The sequence below is a fragment of the Gekko japonicus genome, unplaced genomic scaffold, assembly GCF_001447785.1.
Source record: "Gekko japonicus isolate JY-2015 unplaced genomic scaffold, Gekko_japonicus_V1.1 scaffold316, whole genome shotgun sequence".
Classification (NCBI taxonomy): domain Eukaryota; kingdom Metazoa; phylum Chordata; class Lepidosauria; order Squamata; family Gekkonidae; genus Gekko; species Gekko japonicus.
The window spans coordinates 838,207-861,396 of record NW_015169784.1 but is presented as its reverse complement, the minus strand read 5'-3'; the positions used below and the strand labels follow the sequence as shown (position 1 = coordinate 861,396).

At 45.0% G+C, this 23,190-nt stretch overlaps 1 protein-coding gene across 1 annotated transcript in view; it reads right to left on the bottom strand.

The window, feature by feature from the left end:
* Positions 1-22,886, bottom strand: part of LOC107115243 (septin-2) — a 77,799-nt gene extending 54,913 nt beyond the window's left edge. Inside the window, exons 1-6 of the mRNA XM_015416900.1 lie at positions 22,856-22,886; positions 21,539-21,638; positions 15,578-15,664; positions 14,578-14,701; positions 1,841-1,975; positions 1,258-1,375 (exon numbers count right to left, since the gene is read on the bottom strand). Of these exons, the coding sequence (XP_015272386.1) occupies positions 1,258-1,375; positions 1,841-1,975; positions 14,578-14,701; positions 15,578-15,664; positions 21,539-21,638; positions 22,856-22,882 (591 nt within the window). The 5' untranslated portion in view covers positions 22,883-22,886. The remainder of the gene's footprint in view (positions 1-1,257; positions 1,376-1,840; positions 1,976-14,577; positions 14,702-15,577; positions 15,665-21,538; positions 21,639-22,855) is intronic.
* Positions 22,887-23,190: the final 304 nt, after the last annotated feature.

Sequence of the window (23,190 nt, the reverse complement as noted above, 5' to 3'; positions counted from 1 at the left end):
CCCGCCGCCACGGAACCGGGCCCTGGGGGTAACTCCGCCCCCCGAAGCACAACGTGGCTGCATCAATCACGTTGGGGGCGTGGCCCCGATCGATCGGGGCCACGCCTTCAACGTGATCGACGTCACGCGTCACTTCCGGTGACGTGCTGGCGGCACGAGCGCGCACACATCAACAGACGGCGCCGGCGAGGCTCCCCCGCCGGTAAGAAAAATTGACTCGGCAACCCTAGGGGAGAGGTGGTCCTGAAGGTATGCCGGCACCTGTCCATATAGGGCTTTAAAGGTAAGCACCAGCACCTTGAAATGGATTCTGGCAAAAGGAGCATTGAGTCTCAAAAACTTCGACCCCAAATATCTTGTTGGTCTCTAAGGCACTACTGGACTTGAATCTGGCTCTTCCACTGCAGACCAACATGTCTCCCCTACTGACTTTTGTGTAACAGAAGACTATCTTTTGTCTGCATCAAACAACCATGGGCAGCCAGAACTTAAAACATTCTACCTCTGATAGGTATTTGCTGAGTTAACCGATAACAGGATGAAGCAGATGTAGGGTCAGGACATCTTTATCAGATCTGTTTTGTTTTTTTTTGTTTTTATGGATATGGACTTATAAAATACACTGCTGAATTATCCTATTCTCACATCAACTGCCTCTAGTCTTTGAGCTCTCCTCTCGCCCTGTTGACTCATTCGTTAGCTTTTCAGAAAAGAAATCAAGAAATATAAATGCTAAGGGTCAGATCCTCTGCTGATAGTACATTGCCAAAAATAGCAATAGAGCTTTACGGTTAGATAAGAAGATCAAATCAGTCAATCCTAAAAGAAATCAACCCTGACTGTTCCCTGGAAGGCCAGATAATGAAACTGAAGCTCAAATACTTTGGCCACCCAATGAGAAGGGAGCACTCACTGGAGAAGACCCTGATGCTGGGAAAGACTGAAGGTAAAAGAAGATGGGGACGGCAGAGGATGAGATGGTTGGACAGTGTCATCGATGCAACGAACATGAAATTGAGCAAACTTCAGAGGACGGCGGAAGACCGGAAGGCCTGGCGGGAGCTGGTCCATGGGGGCGCGAAGAGTCGGACTCGACTGTGCGACTGAACAACAACAACAGTAGCCCATGGATAGAGAGAAGCTCTCTAATTCTTGACAAAGGATAATCAACCTACATCAGCTTGGCTTCCATTGAAACAAGTAATGAGTTTTGTCATTTTCTTTCTTTCTTTTTTTTTAAAAAAGACTTCTTCATACCCTTCTCTTCAGTCTCTCTCTCTCCTTCAGTGTCAACGTGTCTGCCTTGGCGATTACGGGAACAATGTTGACTTTTCCATGAAGGGCTTTCATAAATTCCACATCCAAAGGCTTCAACCTACACAAATGATCAAAAGTTAATTTCCCAATGAAATATTGCCTGGATGCAAAGAGCACCTTTTTCGAGCAGAGGGGCCCCTTCGAATCCAATCTTGTACATCTAGCACCGTAAGAATAATCCAAATGGGACAGTATCAGGTCACAGACCTGTACTATATAAGATTTGAATTATTTGTTGTGTGGTCATTCAGCTTCCCACATCCACACAAAGACTTCAGCTAATCGTCAATTTAATATGCACCCCTGAGAAGTTTAATATTAAATCCCTTCTGAAAGGCAGAAAAAAATTATCAAAAAGCAAAACAAAAAGCAGCCATTAATCCCAAAAGATGATTTTAATTGAGTTGGCTAACCAACAATGTGGAAAGTAGCTCTGTTTTAATTCCTGGCACAAAGTCACCAAGCACATTTTTTGCAGGGTGAAGAATGTCTACCCAGAAAACGAAAGCCTCCTTTTTCGTACCCATGTCCAAAGGGGGATATGAAGTAAAAACAGCAGTGGACTCTGTTGTCTACAATATGGCGCCTGTTGAGGCCGCTCTCGTCATGAAGATACCTTTCAAACTGATTGTCGATGTAATGGATAATCGTCTTGAAACTGCAGTACAGGAAGGAAGAGGGAGAAAAGGGAATTGGTGAGGAAAGTCAGGTATTCAGTTTAGGCATTTGTGAGAAATGTAGCTTCCCCTTATTGTGCTGGTCAAGGAAGGAAGCACTTCTTGGTCAGTAAAGAAACACTGTCCCTCTCTTCCTTTAAAATCTCTCCCCCAAACCCACCTCCTTTGGCTTAACCCTTTAGTCCTTCAACCCCAAGTGAAACGAAGGCTATGAATGTGCCCAGATGCAGTTGTCCTAGATGGGGGGCTGTGGCTCAGTGGTAGATCAACTGATTTTTGCACAAAGAAAATCCCAGGTTCAATCCCTGGCATCTCTCATTCAAAGGACCAAGTTGTAGGTGATGTGAAAGGTTGTAGGTGATGTGAAAGCCCTCTGCCTGAGAATCTGCTGCTGCTAGACCAAGCAAACAGTTCGGACCCTGGGAGACCAATGGTCTGACTTGGTGTTCATTAAGCTTTTAATTCATTAAAGCTTTAATTTAAAGCTTAATTAGTTCATTAAGCTTTAATTTGCTCATTCCTCCCTATCCCTCAATTTAAGTACCAAGTTCTTGAATTTGGGACTTATCTTCTTTCCTTGTGTGACTCTGGAAAGGGCCACCTAAGTTGACAGCACTACAGAGAATGAATAGCAGGTTCTATGAAGACCTACCCATACGATTACCCAGACATGGATGGCCCAGGCTTCTCAGATTTCAGAAGCTAAGCAGGGTAGGCCCTGCTTAGTACTTGGACGGGAGACCACCAAGGAAGTCCAGGGTTGCTATGCAGAGGCACCTCCGAAACACTACAGGGTCACCAAAAGTCAGCTGCAACTTGACCGCATTTTCCATCTAACACCCATACAATTACTCCGATTCTAAACCAACCATTGTTGATTTCAGGGCAGGCCAGACTTCAGTTCAGAGAGATGCTCAATAGCACAGCAAGAAGACAGCAAGAATTTGACTTGCTCAACAGGTTTCCCCCCCACCTCAAGGGAAGAAAAGCTGACATACGACATGCTCAGGATGTTATCTTTATACTGCATTCTACTGCCTTTAGATACACATCTTGACAGTTACTTAGAAATTCTGCTTACATTTTAAAATGAAACACACCCCAAATGTTATCTGGCTCAATAAGAAGCAATTAGCCTTATAAAATTAGCTTCGTGATCTTTTTAGCTAGAGCATGTTTTCTGAGTTTGGGAGAACACAGGATAGTAGAAGAGGAGGACCAGCATTTACTGGCAAAGCATGGCACATAGTCATGCTTCAGATGTGGTTGCTCGACTCCCGGCTGATGCTTCTCCAGCCTACACAAATCCATAGGCTCGGCGCTTTAGACCATCCCACCCCCATCCACATGCCACTGTTTGTCACACAAATGTTCAAGGCTGCCTGCTTTGCCACAACCAAAATGTAACCTATTAATTGACAATCTGCTCTCAAATAAATCAGCACACAAGTGTTTTGTCAAGTCACGGCAATGGGGAAGTTCATCCTTTTTAGGATGTAATCCAGGAAGTTTTATTAGCAATTGGGCTGCTGTTTTTAGAACTGGGAAGAAGAAAGAAAATACGATAGTAGGGAAGTGTGAACATTGATCAGCTAGCTGGCATTTGGGTCTTTGTGTGATGCATCTGCAGGCTTCACACCACCGGGTACTGGGGGCGGGGGGGCTGGTGCTGTTCCTGCAGTCAGACAGCGTGCTTCCATCCTAAGGGTGACTAGGCATTTACAGGCTGTGCTCTGCCACGGAGGAGCAATTTTTAGTTGATTTTAATTGGTTTTAGCTCTTGTTTTAAATAGTTTTTTTATTCTTGCTCTTCTAATTGGTTTTCGTTCTCATTTTAAACAGCTTTTTAAGTTCTTTTCCCCTTACTTTTAACTTATGAAACATTTTAAATCCTTTTTTTCAATCCTTTTTTAAAAGCTCTTTTAAGTTATCTTAGTTGCCCTAATTTAATTTAGAGCTAACCAGCTGTATATTGATTATAGGGTACAGATTTATATTACTGAATTGGGTAAAAACAAGTACTGCCCATTTGAAGAGAATTTTAATATGAAATTAAAAAAGCAGACTAGATTACTTTTTAAGTAGTGCCTCTTCAGTTTCTTTAAAAATTAGGTTTGTTCCGAGGAGGAGGAGGAGGAGATTGGATTTATACCCCGCCCTTCACTACCCAAAGGTGTCTCAGAACAGCTTACAAACTCCTTTCCCTTCCCCTCCCCACAACAGACACCCTGTGAGGTAGGTGGGGCTGAGAGAGCTCTTGACAGAAACTGCTCTTCTTCAAGGACAGCTCTTATCAGAACTATGGCTTGCCCAAGGTCATCCAGACAGGTGCAAGTGGAGGAGTGGGGAATCAAACCTGGTTCTCCCTGATTAGAGTCCACACACTTAACCACTACACCGAATGGTGGAGGCGGAGGAACTTGACAGATTCATTATCTCAATGGGGAAAGATGATGAGGCTTCCATCCTAAGAATATAAGAAGAGCCCTGCCAGATCAAACCGGCAATCCATCTAGTCCAGCATCTTGTGTCCCGCAGCAGCCAACCTGGAAGGCCAACAGACGGGGCATAGAGGACAAAGCCTTTCCGTGAAGGTGTCTGTTAACCCTGATATTCTGCCTCTAGATGTGGAGGGTCCCTTTAGTCACCATGACTAGCAGCCACCAGTTAATGTGAAAAGGACAGCATCCAGAGACAAGTCTTCTGTCATGGCACCCGGCTTGCAGAATTCCTGCTTTGCATCTATCTACCTGGACCCTACTTTTTTTTAATTTTAAGCACCAGATGAAGATAACTATTTTGGTTTGCCAGGCTTCTGGTGACATCCTAAATACAAAAAACAACCACTGTGATAAACAGGCTACTGTACTTTATTCTGGTAAAACTACGTACAAATTTCACAATCATCATTAACATGGAAAAAATGACAACCATTAAAAGAGAAGAAGAAGAAAAGAGATGGGATTTATACCCCGCCCTTCACTCAAGAGTCTCAGAGCGGCTTACAAACTCCTTTCCCTTCCCCTCCCCTCAACAGACACCCTGTGTGGTAGGTGGGGCTGAGAGAACTCTGACAGAAACTGCTCTTTTTTTCAAGGACAGCTCTTGTCAGAACTATGGCTTGCCCAAGGTCATCCAGCAGCTGCAAGTGGAGGAGTGGGGAATGAAACCTGGTTCTCCCAGATTAGAGTCCGCACACTTAACCACTACACTATTTTCAAAGGAGCTCGTTCTTGTGTTATTATAAAACAATTCATGCTCACACTGTGATCCCATTTATTGGTTTTTTAGGCTTCTGGTGATAGCATTTCTTGTTTTTATCATTTTTGTTTGCTATGAGGTGAACACGGGTACTACAAGGCCTTCAGTCCATTTCCACTGTTGTGCTGAGGTGCTTCTGCTGCTGGAATTTTAATATCGCCAATCTCTATAATTAAAATCTATTGCATGCTTTTATTGTGTTTTTTAGCATCAGATTGCAACAGTGTTCCCTCTAAACTGAGTTGGTGTGAGCTAGCTCACAGTTTTTTAGCCTCCAGCTCACACATTTTTGTCTTAGCTTGGGGAGGATGGCTCCAGAGCAAACTAATTTATGTAGTAGCCAAATTGCTCATTCACAACTTTAATGCCAGTAGCTCACAAGGTGGAATTTTTGCTCACAAGACTCCACAGCTTAGAAGGAGCATTGATTGCAAGCCATCACTCCCCCCCCTTTATTTGTTATAAGGCTAGATAAGTCTTTCCACACAGATAAAAATAAAACCATTCAGTGCAAGTGCGGAGGAAGCTTCCCACCCAAGTGACGAGACTTTCGAATCCCTGACTAATCCTGAGTCATCTGCTTTCTAAAGCTCACAAGCAACAAAACAGACATCTGGGGGGGGGATCCTCATTAGGGTGATTAACCTCACTACATTCTATATTTATGATTAGTTGAATTTTTTCAGTGCTTAATCAGAGCTCAGATATTTGGACAGTATTTTCACCTAAAGCTTTTAGGTGACAGCCAGCGTGGTGTAGTAGTTAAGAGTGGTGGACTCTAATCTGGGAGAACCGGGTTTGATTCCCCACTCCTCCACATGCAGCTGCTGGGTGACCTTGGGTCAGTCACAGTTCTCTCAGAGCTCTCTGAACCCCACCTACCTCACAGGGTGACTTGTTGTGGGGAAAGGAAGGGGCGGTGATTGTAAGCCACTCTGAGACTCCTTCGGGTAGTGAAAAATGGGGTATAAAAACCAACTCTTCTTCTTCTTTTAGGACAGTGGTTGCAACCCACAAAAGACTGAACTGTGCCAGGGGCAGAGCTTCTGCCTCACCTCCTAATTCAGCAAGGATTATGAAACAGTTTGGCAATGAAGGAGGGAAAGGGGGTATTTAAGTGCGATCAGAAGGTGAAACTCCAGCATGATATGCTTTCTGCTTAGCAACATTTATACAACACTGTTCAAAGCACCTCTCTGTTATTCAAAGCACCTCTGCTGCAGTCTTGCAAAGTAGACCAGTATTATTATCCTGGTATTGTGGATGTATTGTACCCCTGACCTGGATAGCCCAGGCTAGCCCGATCTTGTCAGATCTCAGAAGCCAAGTAGGGTTGGCCCATGTTAGTATTTGGATGGGAGACCACCCAGGACGTCCAGGGTGGCAAGGCAGAGGCAGGCAAGGCCAAACCACCTCTGAAGTCTCCTGCTCTGAAAACCCTAAAGGGTAGCCATAAGTCGGCTGCAACTTGACGGCAAAAAAAAAAATTGTAGGTGGCGGTGTAAGACTGAGAGAGCATGGCTTTCTCGTTTTTTAAAATTAAAATTTAAGCAACGTACATAAAATGAAAAACAGAAAACAAAATAAAAAACAAAGAAACGAGAAATATGAGGAAAGTAAGGGAACATCTTTTCATTTTCATCTACGACTGGTACAACTTAATTTACTCTAATCACCCTCTCTATAAGTACCTTACTAAAACCTCTCCCTTACCTATCACCTATTTTTTCCTCCTCTTAAATCTTCAAAACCATAAATTATCACTTCATTTTTTTTAAGTTTTGTGTAAGAAGTCTATAAGGGGTATCCAGCTAACCATAAATGTAGAGAATATCTTTTCCCTGATCAGAGAAGTAAGCCTGGCCATCTCCGCAGACGCCACTGACTTCACTAGCCATTCTTCCATTGCGGACAATATTGGAGATTTCAATTTCTGAGCATATAATAACCTCGCCGCTGTTGTCGTATGCAAAAACAAACTCCCATGTGTTTTTTCTAACTGATTGCCCATTTGTCCCAACAAAAAAGCCCCTGATTTCAGTTGCATATTAATCTTTAAGATATTCTGAATAACTTATTTAAACTTTTTAAAAAATGCGTCAACCTGGTACCCTGCTGTCTCCTACTTACAAGCTCTCGACATCCTCCCCCCCAACCCTCTCTTTCTTAAATGGCTAACCCTGTAGGTTTGTATCTTCATCTACCAAAGGTTTTTGTAGTTGCAGGCACTGAATTACGCTGTATCTTTGCTTTATGTTCTGTAAAGGTAAAGGTAAAAGGTAAAGGTTCCCTTGCTCGAAAGCCAGTCGAATCCGACTCTAGGGTTGCGGTGCTCATCTCCGTTTCAAAGCCGAAGAGCCAGCGCTGTCCGAAGACGTTTCCGTGGTCATGTGACCGGCATGACTAAACGCCAAGGCGCACGGAACGCTGTTACGTTCCCACCGAAGTGGTACTTATTCATCTACTTGCAATTTCTTGCTTTCGAACTGCTAGGTTGGCAGGAGCTGGAGCTAGAGATGGGAGCTCACTCCATCATGTGGCACCCGGGTCTCGAATTGCTGAACTACTGACCTTCCACAGCCTGCAGTTCAGCATCTTAACCACTTGAGCCACCGATTAAAATCAATAAAGATGATTTTAAAAAAATCTTCTGTGCATGGCTTTCACATAACTATTTAGTGAGTTGAGGGCTCAGGTGAGACACCAACTGGAGACGTGCCAAGTCGTTTCTCAGTCTCATACCCACTATATTGCTCCAGCTGTACCATTCCTTTCATCCACGTAACTGGATTGAGGCCAATGGGTTTGGTTTTCCTGAATCTTCCAATCAAAGTAAGAGCAGCAAAAACAAACGGACAGGAACATCCAAATGAACTGTTAGGCAGTGGTAATGGGGGGGGGGGGGGAGGCATTGTGCCTGAAGCCTCTACAGCAGCTTCTGTGCAATTTTCAAGCAATTCATTACTGTTACATTTTCCCCCTAGCAAAGTGTAATGTATTGTACCTTGTGCCAGATTCCGGGAAACACCTGCTTTCCGCCACGACACTGTCGTTAGCTAAATGACATCGTATCCTGTTCTGTACGTTACAACAGCAAACAAGGCCATCAGCATTTTTGTTTTAAAGCATCACTTTCGGGCAAGGGGGGGCTGAAACCGGAAACAGTCAAAACACAGAAACACCATCTAAAGAGGCTACGGTTGTCAGCCGAGAAAGCTGAAATAGAACACACTGGGACAGAAAGACAGAGAGAGAAGGGAAAGATATTCCTGCTTCAATATACAGGTTGGCAATTCAGGTTTAGTACAGGCAGATGGCTTCTAGACTTTAAAAGGACCCCAACTGAGTAATAAGCAGCAAAAAGGCTTTCTGGAAAACTAACAATTTATATAATGCTTTCTTTCGGTGCTTACATTATCCCGGGGTCAAGCCACATGGGATGGAAGGATCAACGTGTATTTATTCACGTACATGGAGCTGCCTTTGAGAAGCATTCAGAAATGTGAGTTGGTGCAGAGTGCAACAGCCAGGCTGTTAACTAGAGTAGGTCATAGGGACCCCTACCACTCCAGCCTTCGCCAGTGTTCCTTCTAAGCTGAGTTAGTGTGAGCTAACTCACAGGGGTTTTTGTCTTCGCTCAGGGAGATGGCTCCAGAGCAAACCAATTTATGCAGTCGCCAAATCACTTGCTCACAACTTTAATGCCAGTATATAATGCTTTTCTGTCCTAAGTGGAATAAGGAAAGAGAGAGATACATCATTCCCGTTATGAGAAAAGAAAAGCTTCCCCTCCTTCCTTGGGTAGTTTCAGTGCTATTGTCTGATAACTTCCCTGACAATCAAACCACGGCTATAGTGGCTTCCTTTCTAGCTGCGGTGATTAAGAAAACAAATCTCCCTGAGTTTAATTAGTTTACTGCTGATAACTGTCGACCTTTTAAGTGTGTGTGTGGGTTTTTTTAATTTATTTTATTTTATCCTGTACAGTTGCTATGGCTTTTTTGCTAATGCAATAAATATTATTATTATTACTATTACTATTATTATTAATGATGATGATGATGATGATGAAGAAGAAGAAGAAGAAGAAGAAGATGATGAAGATAATGATGATGATGATGCCAGTAGCTCACAAAGTAGAATTTGTGCTCACAAGACTCCACAGCTTAGAGGGAGTATTTTAGACGGTCTACATTGGCTCCCAAACTGTTTCCAGGCACAATTCAAGGTGCTGGTGTTGTCGTTTGAAGTTCTACATGGCCTGGGAACTAAAACACCTGAAGGACCTATTCCCTTACAATCCCACCCACCCACTACACAGGGAGCCTGGAAGAAGGCCTTCTCATTCATGGCACCAAAAGAAGAAGGAGATTGGATTTATACCCCGCCCTTCACTCAGAGTCTCAGAGCAGTTTACAACCCCCTTCCCCGCCCCACAACAGACATCCTGTGAGGTAGGTGGGGCTGAGAGAGCTCTGAGAGAATTCCTCTTGAGAGAACAGCTCTGAGAGAACTGTGACTGACCCAGCCGGCTGCAAGTGGAGGAGTGGGGAATCAAACCCGGTTCTCCCAGATTAGAGTCCGTGCTCTTAACCACTACACCAAACTGGCTCTCTGAGGAACACCTCCTGGGGACTTGCCTGCCCCCTTCTGTTGCCATGTTCTGCCAGTGGTTGGAGACTTTTGTTTCATTGGGCATTCCTTCAGTGATACCTCCTTCCTACCCAATTTTGTAATTGTTGTTTGGACAACACTGTCAGCAGCTCTTCAGGGTCTCAGAAGCCTTTTGCATCGTCCCATCTTTTTAACTGGAGGTACTGGGGAATGAGGAGCTGTGGTGGCTCAAGTGGTTAAGACGCTGAACTGCAGGCTGTGGAAGGTCAGTAGTTCAGCAGTTCGAGACCCGAGTGTGCCGCATGACGGAGTGAGCTCCCGTCTCTAGTTCCAGCTCCTGTCAACCTAGCAGTTCTCGGAAAGCAAGAAACTGCAAGTAGATAAATAGGGACCACTTCGGTGGGAAGGTAACAGCGTTCCGTGTGCCTTGGTGTTTAGTCATGCCGGCCACATGACCACGGAAACGTCTTCGGACAGCGCTGGCCCTTCGGCTTTGAAACGGAGATGAGCACCACAACCCTAGAGTTGGACCTGACTGGCTTTCAAGCAAGGGAACCTTTACCTTTTTACTGGGGAATGAGCTTAGGACTTTCCACATACAAAGCAGATGCCGTGCATTAGAGCACGGGGGGGGAAACAAACTAAAAATCTTAACATATGAAGCTGCCTCGTACTCGCAGAGCATCTAGCTCAGTTACTCTGACTGATAGTGCCTTTACAGAATTTCAGGCAGAGAAAGGTCAAAGACCCTTCAGCTGGAGATGCTGGGGAGTGAACCTGGGACCTTCTGCATGCAGACATGCCCTCTTAACACTGAGTCACGGCACATCCATGACAATGAAAAGCAAATCCCACAATGCAAGTTATCATTGCACGTGGCTGCTGGGTCTGAAGAAGATGGAGACAGCCGGCATAGCAAGCTCTTACAAGATACAGAGCCACTGCAGAACAAAAGTATTAGAAACAGCGTTGCAAGCGCATGACACATTTTGTGTGGATTAACCAATGTGATGGTTTCACACACAAATGCTACTGGATCTACAACAAACCTTTTTGGGCCTAAAATATTCACCTGACAAACAGATTAACAGCACGGCACCCAGAGAAAATGTGTTGCAAGATAGGCCCAAAGGAAATAATATCAGAACATCACTAGTGGTCACATACACCTTTCAACTCAAAACAATTCAACGCCTCATTGGCAATTTATAACCTCTATTGGATAATTACGGTTCTCTTTCACCTTTTCTTGAACACAGACAGCCTCCCAATCTTAAACAACTCCTTACCCACAATAACACAACATCTAAATTTGAACATGGACATTGGCACCAAGAGCTTGCAATAAACCCAGATGCCAACTTTGCTGCCGCATACACCCAGACAACATAATCACTGGACCTATCAACTACACCATCTCAGGCTCATTCATTTGCTTCTAACACTGTATATGCCATTGAATGCCAATAAATCCCTTTGGATCTCTACACAGGGGAACCCTATGCCAAAGGATAAATGGACACAAATCTAGCATCAAGAATCACAAAGCTGAGAAACCTGTGGTAGAACGCTTCAACCTCCCAGGACATTCAACGGGGGAACTCAAAGCAGTTGTTTTGTTGTAAAGGAGTTTTAGAAACAGACTAGAACGAGAGATTGCTGAGTTACAAATTATTACAGCACTCAGGACCAATGTTCCCTCTAAGCTGTGGAGTCTTGTGAGCAAAAATTCTACTTTGTGAGCTACTGGCATTAAAGTTGTGAGCAAGCAATTTGGCTACTGCATAAATTACTTTGCTCTGGAGCCATCCTTTCTGAGTTGAGACAAAAATGTGTGAGCCAGAGGCTAAAAAACTGTGAGCTAGCTCACACGAACTCAGCTTAGAGGGAACACTGCTCAGGACAATGGAACCCCCGGGGCTATATTGGCTTCTTATCTCACTACACATGCTAACATCATTCAGTTCTCACATATGCTGCAAACTTTTATTATGCTGTATACTAATTTGCTGCTGTTCATGTGTCTTACCGATCGCCTTCATCCAGTCTTAGCTATATTTACTGCTCAATTACTTATGCATCTTGAGTCTAATTGAACCTTCCTGGTAACACCCTCCCCACCCTCCAGCAATGTGTAATGGTTGGTGACTTCTGTTTCAGTGTATCTGAAGAACTGTGCACGCACAAGAAAAACCTAAACCCAGAATAAAACATTGGCCTCGGCCACACGGGCAGGAAAATCCGGGGGGGGGGGGTGGCTGTTTGCCCCGGAGCAAACTAACGCGCGACTGCGCGATCAGGCATCGGGTTGAGGTCCCGTCGAGCTCCCGTGGTTAGGGGGGAGGTGCCGATCACACGACGCGGCAAAGAAGCGGGGCGGCGCAGCAAACGGGGTTGTATTTAAAAAAAAACAACCCTGAAATGTGCACATGCTCTGTTGGGTGCTTGTGCGCATCCGTGGAGACTTGGAAAAAAACAAACCTTTTTGCGAGGGGACATGGGTGGGCGCCGGAACTACCACCGGAAACGCGATCAGACGCCCGCCCTTGCCCCGCAGTTTCCGGAAACTAGTACCTTCGAGGTACTAGTTTTTTACCCCACATCTTCGGCGGGAAGCCTCGGGTGCGCCACAGCAGCTCTACGCTTCCCAGATGTGGCGGTGAGATCGTGCCCGGAAAATCCGCCTATCTTCCGTCTCTCTAGCGTGTCTAATGCTCCGTGTGACCGGGCCCTTTGTTGGTCTTACAGGTGCCACTGGACTTGAACTTTGCTCCGCTACTGGGTGGAGGTTCCAAATTAAAAGGGAAAGGATTTCAAATTCTATATAGTCCTTTGTATTCCTAGATGGAGCAACCAACAGCAGTGCAAAGGAACACAGCAGAACCAACTTGCTTTCTCTCAGCCTCCCTCCAACCCAGGAAAGAATGGGTGGGGATTCAAACACAGAGGACTTCAAGAAACATTTCCAAAAAAATAAACACAGAGGAACACAATCAACAGGAAGTCCTTCTTGCAACACAATAGTCCAGTTTAAGGACTCTGAGATCCAACACAAGGAAGTTCAAGTTTACGGAATACGAAGAATGAGCTCCAGCACAGAACAATTGGAACAATACCTGCAGGGAATCCACATTACTGTAAATTAGTATTAACAGTGTGTGGGCCAGAAAAGTATGACACGTAACTCCTAGCTGAATCGTGCCTTTCAATCCAACATCAGTCAAAGCCTAGTGGCTCCTAGTCTGATCATGATGACTATCCATGCACAAAGGAAAACAGGATCTCCCGCTACTTGATTACTGAAATTATTTACAACCAGTTGGGGAGCCCGCAAGGAACTGCAGCTAGGAAAAACAAACAACTGGAAAGCTTCCCTCTCCAGCCCAATTCCCCTCCCTCCTAAATACAATAGAGCACTTGGGGGTTGAGCAAGCCAAGTTCCCCATCCTCCTCTCTTTTCCGCTCTCTTTTTAAAAAAACTGATGCTCAACATTTCGTGCCTCCCAGGGGGCATGGGGCATGCTCGATCCTCATTCGAGGGGAGAGGGGGGTTTCCAGGCTTTTGAAAAATCTCCAAATATTTTTCCACATAGGTGGAAATTACACAGAAACCTTCACCTTGTCTGTGGGCTTCCCATTAGGCACTCGACCATCAAGTTTGCTATCAGAAAAAATAATGATGCTTAAAAACTTGGGCATTGCTGCTTAAGGCCAGATAAAGTAGGAGAGCTGACATGCCTACAAAACTGATGAATAGCTTTCTGCACGTGAAGTACTGATAAGAGCACTAGCTCCTCATTATAAGGCAACCTTGAGGAAGGATTTCTAATATGAAATGGTCTTCCAAGCTCCGAATCTGTCAGTTGTCGCATTGCACAGCTGCATGCTTTCTACGAAAAACTTATTTCTGCTGTAAAATCAACAATAGTAACTGTATATTGAGCGCTTCGTTTGACGGACTTTGTGAATGCCTCAAACAAAGTGTGATCCTTTATAAATGTTGTTCACATTGGAACTGGTAAATTTATTGGTACTTGCAGTGTTTTTCTTTTTTATATACAGTTAAGATACATCTGGAATCCAAAGAGCTCTTGCAAGGACATCCAAGGTCCCGCACACACCCAAAGTGGCAGTGTGCATGCGCAGGAGGGGTTGCCGTTGAAAAGGGAATTCTGCCAGTTGTCATTCCACTGTCCCAGCATCATTATGACCGGTCTTTTCTAAGGAGTTAACTCTAAAGGCAAGAAGCCATAACGTAGATAAGTTTCACATTATGCATCCATTCTGCTAACGGCAGCATTTTCCACCACTGTAAGAAGCTCTTCCATTGGAAAAAGAGCCTCTTGCATCAATTGAAGGCTTCTTGCCCTGCAGGAAAAAAGCACTGCCCTTAGAGGAACCTGATCTGACTTCTCAGTGTGTGCTAAACCACCCAATGTCTGGCCTGCTGCAAGCAACTGTATAGATACCTAAACCAAGAATTGATCTCTTCTTCTCTGCAGGTCTAAAAACAGAGAGAAGAACACCATGTCCTAGCTAACAGCGTGCTTTGCACACACACCAAAAAAATCTATAATAGATACCTATGTGACTATTACGACAAGCTTACTATTATTAATCCGAGTTACATTCTGCCCTTCCCGCCCTCAAAATGCTGGTCAATGGGGATAAATTGGGAAGATTCAGCGTTTCAGCTAAAAAAACATACCAGTCTTGGCTATTAATAGCATCTCCGTATCCTGGTGTGTCTACTACCGTCAGGCGAAGCTTTACCCCTCGCTCTTCTATCTCTACGGTGGAAGCTTCAATTTGAACCGTTCGCTCGATCTTTTCTGTAGGGAATTTTTGGGAAAGAAGATGTTGAAGGGGTAATTCTTTCTTGTCTGTCAAGCCAAAAACAACAACAGCCCATTTTTACTCAAGCAACCAGCAACCAAGAGCCTTCTAGATTTAAAACAAAACACACAGAAGCTGCTAAAGTTGAAATTTTTAAAAAAGAAAGAAAATTCAGGAGGAAAACTACATAACAGCCCCACATAAAGACACGCTTAATGCGGAATAACATATGCAGCTACTCGAGTGGAATAATGAATGGGGGAAGAGGCCAGAACACGTGACAAATTCTCTGATGCTGCTAAGGTGATGTTTACCTAGCTGAACCATTCAAAGGAAAGCATCAGAAATAATGTAGTCATCTAGGGGAGCACAAAACAGAAGACAGCCAGAAGCTACTGATGTGGACAAACAATAATCTGAAACAGACCCCTTATAAAACAAAATACAATAAGATACAAGCTAGAAGAACAAAAAGCGATTGGATTTATACCCCGCCATTCACTACCTGAAGGAGCCTCAGAGCAGTTTACAACCTCCTTTCCCTTCCCCTCCCCGCAACAGACACCCTGTGAGGTAGGTGGGACTGAGAGAGCTCTGAGAGAACTGCTCTTGAGAGAACAGCTCTGAAAGAACTTGTAACTGACCCAAGGTAACACCAGCAGCTGCATGTGGAGGGGGGGGGGTTGGGACTCAAACCAAATTCTCCCAGATTAGAGTCCGCGCTCCAAACCACTACACCAAACCAGATCTCAAGCTAGAATGCTATTTACTGAAAAGGTCCATCATTGCCAAAATATAGGAATCGCCCTTTGGGGAAACAGAAGCAGGTAAGGAAAGTGAAGTCAGAAGTGGTCCAGAACAGCACAGCTTACCTGCAGCTCCAGGAATGTAACGTTCAGGATAGAGGTCGGTCAGGAACAAACTGTTTATTAAAGTGGATTTCCCCAAGCCAGATTCACCTGCATACAAAATTATTCAGTTAAAATTTACCCCTTTTTCGTGTATGTTGCAGTTCATCACACAGCAGTTTTTCCTCCTAACACCTACCCTAATTTATAAGATAACAGCATCAGAGGCTTTACTAAAACAGACTGGAAAAGAAAAGGAGGAAAACAACCCTTAATGCTGTGCGACACAAAAATTCTACATTTAAACCACCCATTCTCGGTAAGCAAGTGGAAGGACAAAATTAAGCAAGATTTTCTTCAAATAAACCTCAACGTTCTTTTGACAAGCCTTACGTTAACTGGACAGGCACATTCATGCATCAAGCCAAACACTGGGGGAAATTGTCAGAGCAGATGACATCAACAGGCGAAAAAGTAAATTCACTCCTTTAAAGTCAACACACACATCTCCTACAAAAGTCACATAACATTGGTCCTTTTTGTTTTTAAGGTGGCAGTCATAACGAGGGGGTACTACTAAGCTGCTGGCCTTTCTTGCAGCCTTTGTGCTGAACATTGGTCCAGCTGGACCAGGGGTCTTTTCTAGAACCTTTCTACTGAGCACAGGACATGCTGAGCTGCAAGCATGTGACAGGAAGCCATATGACCTCAGAATCATGTGATGAGGACCAGAGCTATAAACTTGCTGGTGTCCAGGTCAAGACCGTGGGCACGGATAAGGGACAGCAAACCACAGCCAAGAAGGTGTGATGTAGTGAGGAATAAGCCAAGAACCAAAACCATGAAAAAATTCCCTCCAGCCACTGAGTGACCGTCTCTCATCAGTCCTCTTGCTCCTCTCAAAAGTGTAACCCTTTCCCAGACCTGTTATCCAAGTCATAATAGGCCACACCCAATAACAGAAACTCATTAGCATATTAGGCCACACCCCTGACAGCACAGCTCATTAGCATATTAGGCCACTCCCCCATGTTACCAGACATGTGCTCATCCAGCCACACCCACCTTTTGCTTCTTATTCTGTTTACCTTGTTTGTTGTCAAAACCCAGGGCTTTTTTGTAGCAGGAACTCCTTTGCATGTTAGACCACACACCCCTAATGTAGCCAATCCTAATGAGTTTCTGCTGTTGGGTGTGGCCTATTATGCTAATGCATTCCTGTTGGGTGTGGCCAACTTGGAAGCCAGCCGGAACTCCATTCCTGTGCGTTCATGCCCAAAAATAGCCCTTTCCAAGATCCTTTACCTGGAGATGCTGGGGAATTATCATGCAAAGCAGGTGCTCCGACATTACAGGACCTTCTGCATGCAAAGGGCTGTGGCTCAGTGGCAGAGCATCTCCCTGGCATGCAGAAGGTCCCAAGTTCAATCCCCAGTATCTCCGGTTAAAAGGATCGGGTAGAAGGCAATGTGAAAGACCTCTGCCTGAGACTCTGGAGAGCTGCTGCCAGTCTGAGTAGACAATACTGACCTTGATGGACCCATAGTCTGATTTGGTATAAGAAGAAGAGGAAGAAGCGATTGCATTTATACCCTGCCCTTCACTACCCAAAGGAGTCTCCGAGCAGTTTACAATCTCCTTTCCCTTCTCCTCCCCACAACAGACAACCCTGTGAGGTAGGTGGGGCTGAGAGCTCTGAGAGATCTACCCTTGAGAGAACAGCTCTGAAAGAACTTGTAACTGACCCAAGATCACACCAGCAGCTGCATGTGGAAGAGTAGGGCATCAAACTCAGTTCTCCCAGATTAGAGGCTGTGCTCCTAACCACTACACCAAACCGGTTTCTCAGACACCAAACTGACTAACAAAGCGTGGAGTTCGTCCCAGCCAGGAACATCAACGCCAGATGTCCTCGCTTCCTAACCACTACACCAAACTGGCTCTTATGTGTAGCTTCATGTGTTCAAAGCATGAGATCTAGCACTGAGCTATGGCCCTTTTTGTGCATTAATTCATGTTTTAAGTCTTCTGGACCCAACAATTTCCCAGTATTTCAGAGTTCTCAGCCCCCCTATTGCTTTGGCTATAAAAGATACTTTGGAAAACCAGACTGACCCCTTGAACCACTCGGGAGCTGCATACAGCAAAAAAAAAGAAAACAGACAGAATCTTAATTCACGTGTGCTTGGAAGAAAGCAGGGAAGATTTGCTCATCCCACCACTGTGCACCAAGGAGGGAGGGAAGGACCAAAGCTGCCCTGCAATCTGCAAGTGCACATAAAATAAGAATCCTCTGGTGAGTGCCAGCCTGACTAGATGGCTTGATGGAAACAGACAAGTTGTGTGAGCTTTGGGGATATGTTCAAGAGAAACAAGCAGCAGGTGGGTCTGCGGGGAATGGAAAGTGGGAACGATCGCGGCAGTAAAAAGCTGGCGGGCCAGAGCAATGCGTGTTTCACACAACACATGGTGCATGCAACCCAATTCAAGGACTGCCATGCCAGCACAACGTTCACCTGGCTGGGGGGGGAATCTCACAACTGGCCTCTCCGCTCAGAAGGATCCAGCTTCCTCTTGTATGTAGGCAAGGAACTTTCCTACATGATAAAACTTCTGCAGAAGTTTTCCCAGGGCTGATGAAACATCTCATAGCTGACTAGAGGGAAGCGAGCCAGAGAAGGTTTTAGCGACGGAGACGGAACACACTGGACCTGGCGCTGACATGGCTTCCCAAAAGCAGAATATCAAACAAAGACTGCGTCACAATCCCTAATTATTAGGAAACATTCTCCCGTTAGCATCTTCTTTAGGTCAGGGATTCCCCAACATGGTGCCCCCAACATTCTGCCTGGTGCCCACTTAGAGAGAGAGCTCAAAAGTGGAAAGGAGGGACAGGAAGCTTTGTGCTGCTTCTTACCATCTGACCAGCAAAGAAGAGGAGGCTGGATTTATACCCCGCCCTTCACTCAAGAGTCTCAGAGCGGCTTACAATCTCCTTTCCATTCCCCTCCCCACAACAGACACTCTGTGAGGTAGGTGGGGCTGAGAGAGCTCTTTCAAGGACTGCTCTTGAGGGAACAGCTCTGAGAGAACTTGTGACTGAACCAAGGTCACACCAGCAGCTGCAACCAAAACCGGTTCTCCCAGATTAGAGTCAGTGCTCCTAACCACTACACCAAACTAGCTTTGTAAATATCAAACTCACTAGCAAAGCGTGGAATTCATCCCAGGCAGGAACATCACCATCAGATGTCCTTGGCTCAGCCATAGAAACAATCCACAAGAATAACACACAATCCCAAAACAGTCTAATGTGCAAAATTATACAGATGTGTGCTAGATGCCCACAGAACAATACAATAACAAAAGAGACTAGATTAGAGCCATAACATCATTTAGTGTCTGGTAATAAAAAACAACCACTTATTCCTTCATAGAAAAAATACAAAGGTCGATAAGATTTCACACAGCAGTCTGCTCCAGACTCTCTCAGTCTACCTCCCTCTAACAGTCTTGTATTCTCAAAAGCAGTCTGCTCCAAATTCAATCAATCTGTATCTCTCTTTCAACACTTTTTCTGGATATTTAAGTGTTTCAGACCTCTGGTCTTTCCTCGGGAACCAATCCTATATAGGAATCTTACTATATAGGAATATCAGTCTGATATTAAAGTTGACACTTTCATTGATTTACTTTTCTGTTAATCTATTTGGGCAAGGTCTCCTCCCTTATTCCCAAGCCTGCTGGTGCTGCTGCCAAAGTCAAATGGCTCCAGCAGAGGGGGGCGTGGGGGGGGGGGCAGGCTGCAGAGGGGAAAGAGGAAGCCCGGGCCTTCCCACCCACCACCCAACGCCCGCCCCCCTCCCTCGGCAGCACCAGCTGCAGCAGGTCCTCGAGGGCTGCCAGGCCGCACTGCAGAGGGGAAGGAGGGCGCCAGGGCCTTCCCCCCACCCCACAGCGCCGACTTACCTTGCCTTTTAGAGCAGCAGGCAGCAACGAGACAAGCACGCGCTCTGGTGCTCATTGCCACTGCTGCTTCTTTGCTTTTGAAGAGGGGGGGCAAGGGGCGGAGTCAGCTCAGAAGCCAGCCAGAACGCCATTCCAGGGTGTTCCAGCCCAAAGATAGCCCTGGAAATGCCCTGGAAATACCCTGTCTTATGTCTCTGAACTGAAACTGTGCCTGTGCAGGGAGCAAACCCTCCCCTTCATCTGGAAACTGAAACCAAGCAGCATCTCTTCCCCAAAGCAAAGAATGGATCCTGCCCTCCAATGGCAGGCATTTTGTAGATGGTTCTTAACCTTTCTTAACATTCTAAATGTACCTGGAGGCTGAATGAAGTCAGGAACCCTTAGTCGAGATTAAACCCAGAAAGCTAAACGTGTGGAGAATATGCATCTTCAACAGCTCTCCTAGCTCTGATCTACATATACCATTTCTGAGCCCCATGCCAAATTCTAGGTTACCAGGCACACCCCACAGATACACAATTCCACTCCCTTCCATTTTTGAAAAAAATAATGCAGCAATATTACACCTGGTAAAAGCAAGTTGGCAAATCCTGGTCTGGACTATCCATTAAATGTAAAACTGTTGTATGGTGGTCAGCTCTACAAAGGAAGGTGATGGAAAAGAAGTTATGAGCCATTGGGTGCTGCCTAATTCTTGGTAATAGTTAGGAGATCTGAGTGACATATTTCAGGTCTGTTTGTTCCTGGTCACTGACATCTTTTTCTTCTCCGCTCTGTCCATACACATGATCTTCCTTAAAAATCTGTAGACACAGGATTTGGCTCTTTTTATTTACTGCACCACTATAGTATGAATCTGTCCAACTGCATACTCCAACAATGGATACAAAGACAAAAAAAATTTTTTAAGAGCGAGACGCGTGGCAGGAAAGAGTCCTAAGGCGATCATAAGTTGCTCAAAGCCAGAAGCAACCCACCGTAACCTCCCCCCAAAGGGAAACTAGCAAAGAGTGCAAGGGGCAGGCCTAGATCAACCATTAAGCAAAATAAACACGTGCTTAAGGAACCAAAGAGGGGGGGGCACCACGGGGGGTGGGGGTTGCTTATATTGCTTACTGTTATTTAGTGTTAAATAAATCATTTCTTTTAAAAGTTTATATTTAATATAGTTGTGGGGTCTGGCCTGGAAGACAACTGAATCTTTAATCTCTTGTTTCACCTTCAGCCCTTATTGTGTCTTAATGTCTCGCCAGTTAAGCAGTGGAAGGGCCGAGGGGCACCACTGTTGGGCTGGGCTGAGGGCATCAGCTGGCCTTAATCCGGCCCTGACAATGGGAGAATTTATGCCTGTACAAAAGCGGCTCAAAATTTAAAATCAAAGGGGGATGCAGGGAGAGAAAAATCTCCAAAAAGGGGTGAGGAAGGACTGATACCTGGGAGAAAAGATGCTCTTAAAACAGCAGGGAGCTTTTCCTATTGGCAACAGAGGACAGGACTCACAAGAATTGGTTTAAATTAAGGGCGGGAAGGTACCAGCTGGATATTAGGAAAAAACATTTACAGTCAAAGTTGTGCAACAGTGGAATCCACTCCCTAGGGAGGTGGTGAGCTCCCCCTCACTGGCAGTCTTTAAGCAGCGGCTGGGCCAACACTTGGCAGGGATGCTCTCGGCTGATCCTTCATTGAGCAGGGGGCTGGACTAGATGGTCTGTAGGACCCCTCCCAACTCTGTGATTCTCTGATTCTATCTGTTCAGCCTCAACTGCAGGGATGTCGGGCCTCTTTAGTGAGACAACAACGTAGCACTCCACTTCTTGCTCACCGATAAGCAGATGCAGGGACGAACTAGCCAAAGGGGAGCGGTGGACCGATCAAGCTCCCACATCATTTTCAGGGGCAGATCTGCACCAAAATGAGCTGATATCTATCCACAGACACTACTGACAGATGCACATTTAATCACCAATGACAGCAAACAGTCCAACTAGTTATAAAAAGCAAAAAAGATAAACTTACCAACCACCATTAGGGTGAACTCAAAGCCCTTCTTTACAGACTTCCTGTGGACTTGGTTGGGGAGGTTAGCAAAGCCAACATATCCTGCAGAATCAGAGAACTGGGGAAGCAAGGGGGTGGGGGGAAACATAAACCAAAAATGAAGCCCACTGAGCCAAAAAAAGCACACAGATGCTCAAAACACATGAAACAGAACATGGCCTTAACAGAGACCTCAAAACAAAGGACTGTTTTCGATATTCAAAGGCAGCCACAACAGGAGAGAGTGAATTGCACATCTTATCCCTCCGCTTCTGGATCTCCTGCAAATGGGAGAGGTCCGTGTTCTGTATCAAGCAAATGTCTGTCTCTCAGTGGGAGATACACACATCTTCCCTGCCCTTCATGAGGCTTGGATTAATCACACTTCCTTTCCTGCTGCCTCTAGCAAAGGTACATTGTTTACTTAGCTCTGGGCAGCAGAAGATGACTGACGAAGGTCGAGTTTCTTCTCAAGCCAAAGCTGCTAAAGGATCAGGTCCTATATTGCAAATAGTATGGGGAGCACATTCTCTAGGAGACATTTAAGATATCCTGCAGCCCCCACATAAAACTCACAGGAACAAAAAAGTCAACAAACTTTCAGTTTTGTGATTCCTAAGAAAATAATGAAACTATTGAAAAAGCTAAAGACACCTTAGGCATTTTAAATGGAGAGGCAGGATATAAATATTTTAAATGTGTTAACAAGTTAGCTAGTTCATTAACTAAGCAACATTCTTAGTAGGTACTCTTGATATGCTATTCCCAGGGGAGACACTGAAAGGGGAGAAAGCTAGCAGTATCAAGGAGTACTAGTACTCTGCACATGGAATAGAAGTCTGCTTGCTAAGCAGCAAGGATTACTTCTTGACTTTTAAGGGACTTTTTAAAAAATAATGCAGGGTACTATTTATAAATTTTTAATGGACAAACAGATATCAAAAGTGAAGCAACCATCTCCCACAGTCAGCTGGAAGTACCATTACGGATAACCGGGTGGGGGTACAAAATGGGCAGGGACGGTGAATTGGCAGAGCATAAATGTTGTATGTCAAAAGAGCTTTTGGTATTTCCACAGTTTATGTATTTCCTGAAAAGCTATCCTCTGCCTGAAAGCCATTTCCTGTCAGAGTAGACAATATTGAGCTAAACAGTCTGACTTGCTATTGGGTAGCTTTTTACACTCCTATTTACATGCAGCATTTATATTGCACCTTCCTGCCCCATCGAGGACCACAGCTCATGAAATTCCAATGTGCAGAACATCATTCCTTCCTAAATTTTCTTTCCACTTACTTTTGCTTTTTCACCAGACTGAGACATGACGTCCTCCCCCACCACAAACTTGAGCACCGGGGGGGGGGGGGGAGATAAATACAGCAAGTTGCTCGTTATCTGAAACTGAAGACGTTATTCACAAACCAAGGACTCATCCCAAAATGTGCTGCTATAACTTCGGAAGGCCAAGTGCTTCCTCCCCCTCCCCAAGCTATGTAAATATACAAAGGTTCAAAAGTTACACAGTCATAGCTTAATAAAAGTGGTTATGGCTATCTGTTAATTTGTGGGATAATAAAGTGAAGGATGATATGAAGCCATTTGATTTCTATAGGGCATGGCGGAGCACTCTC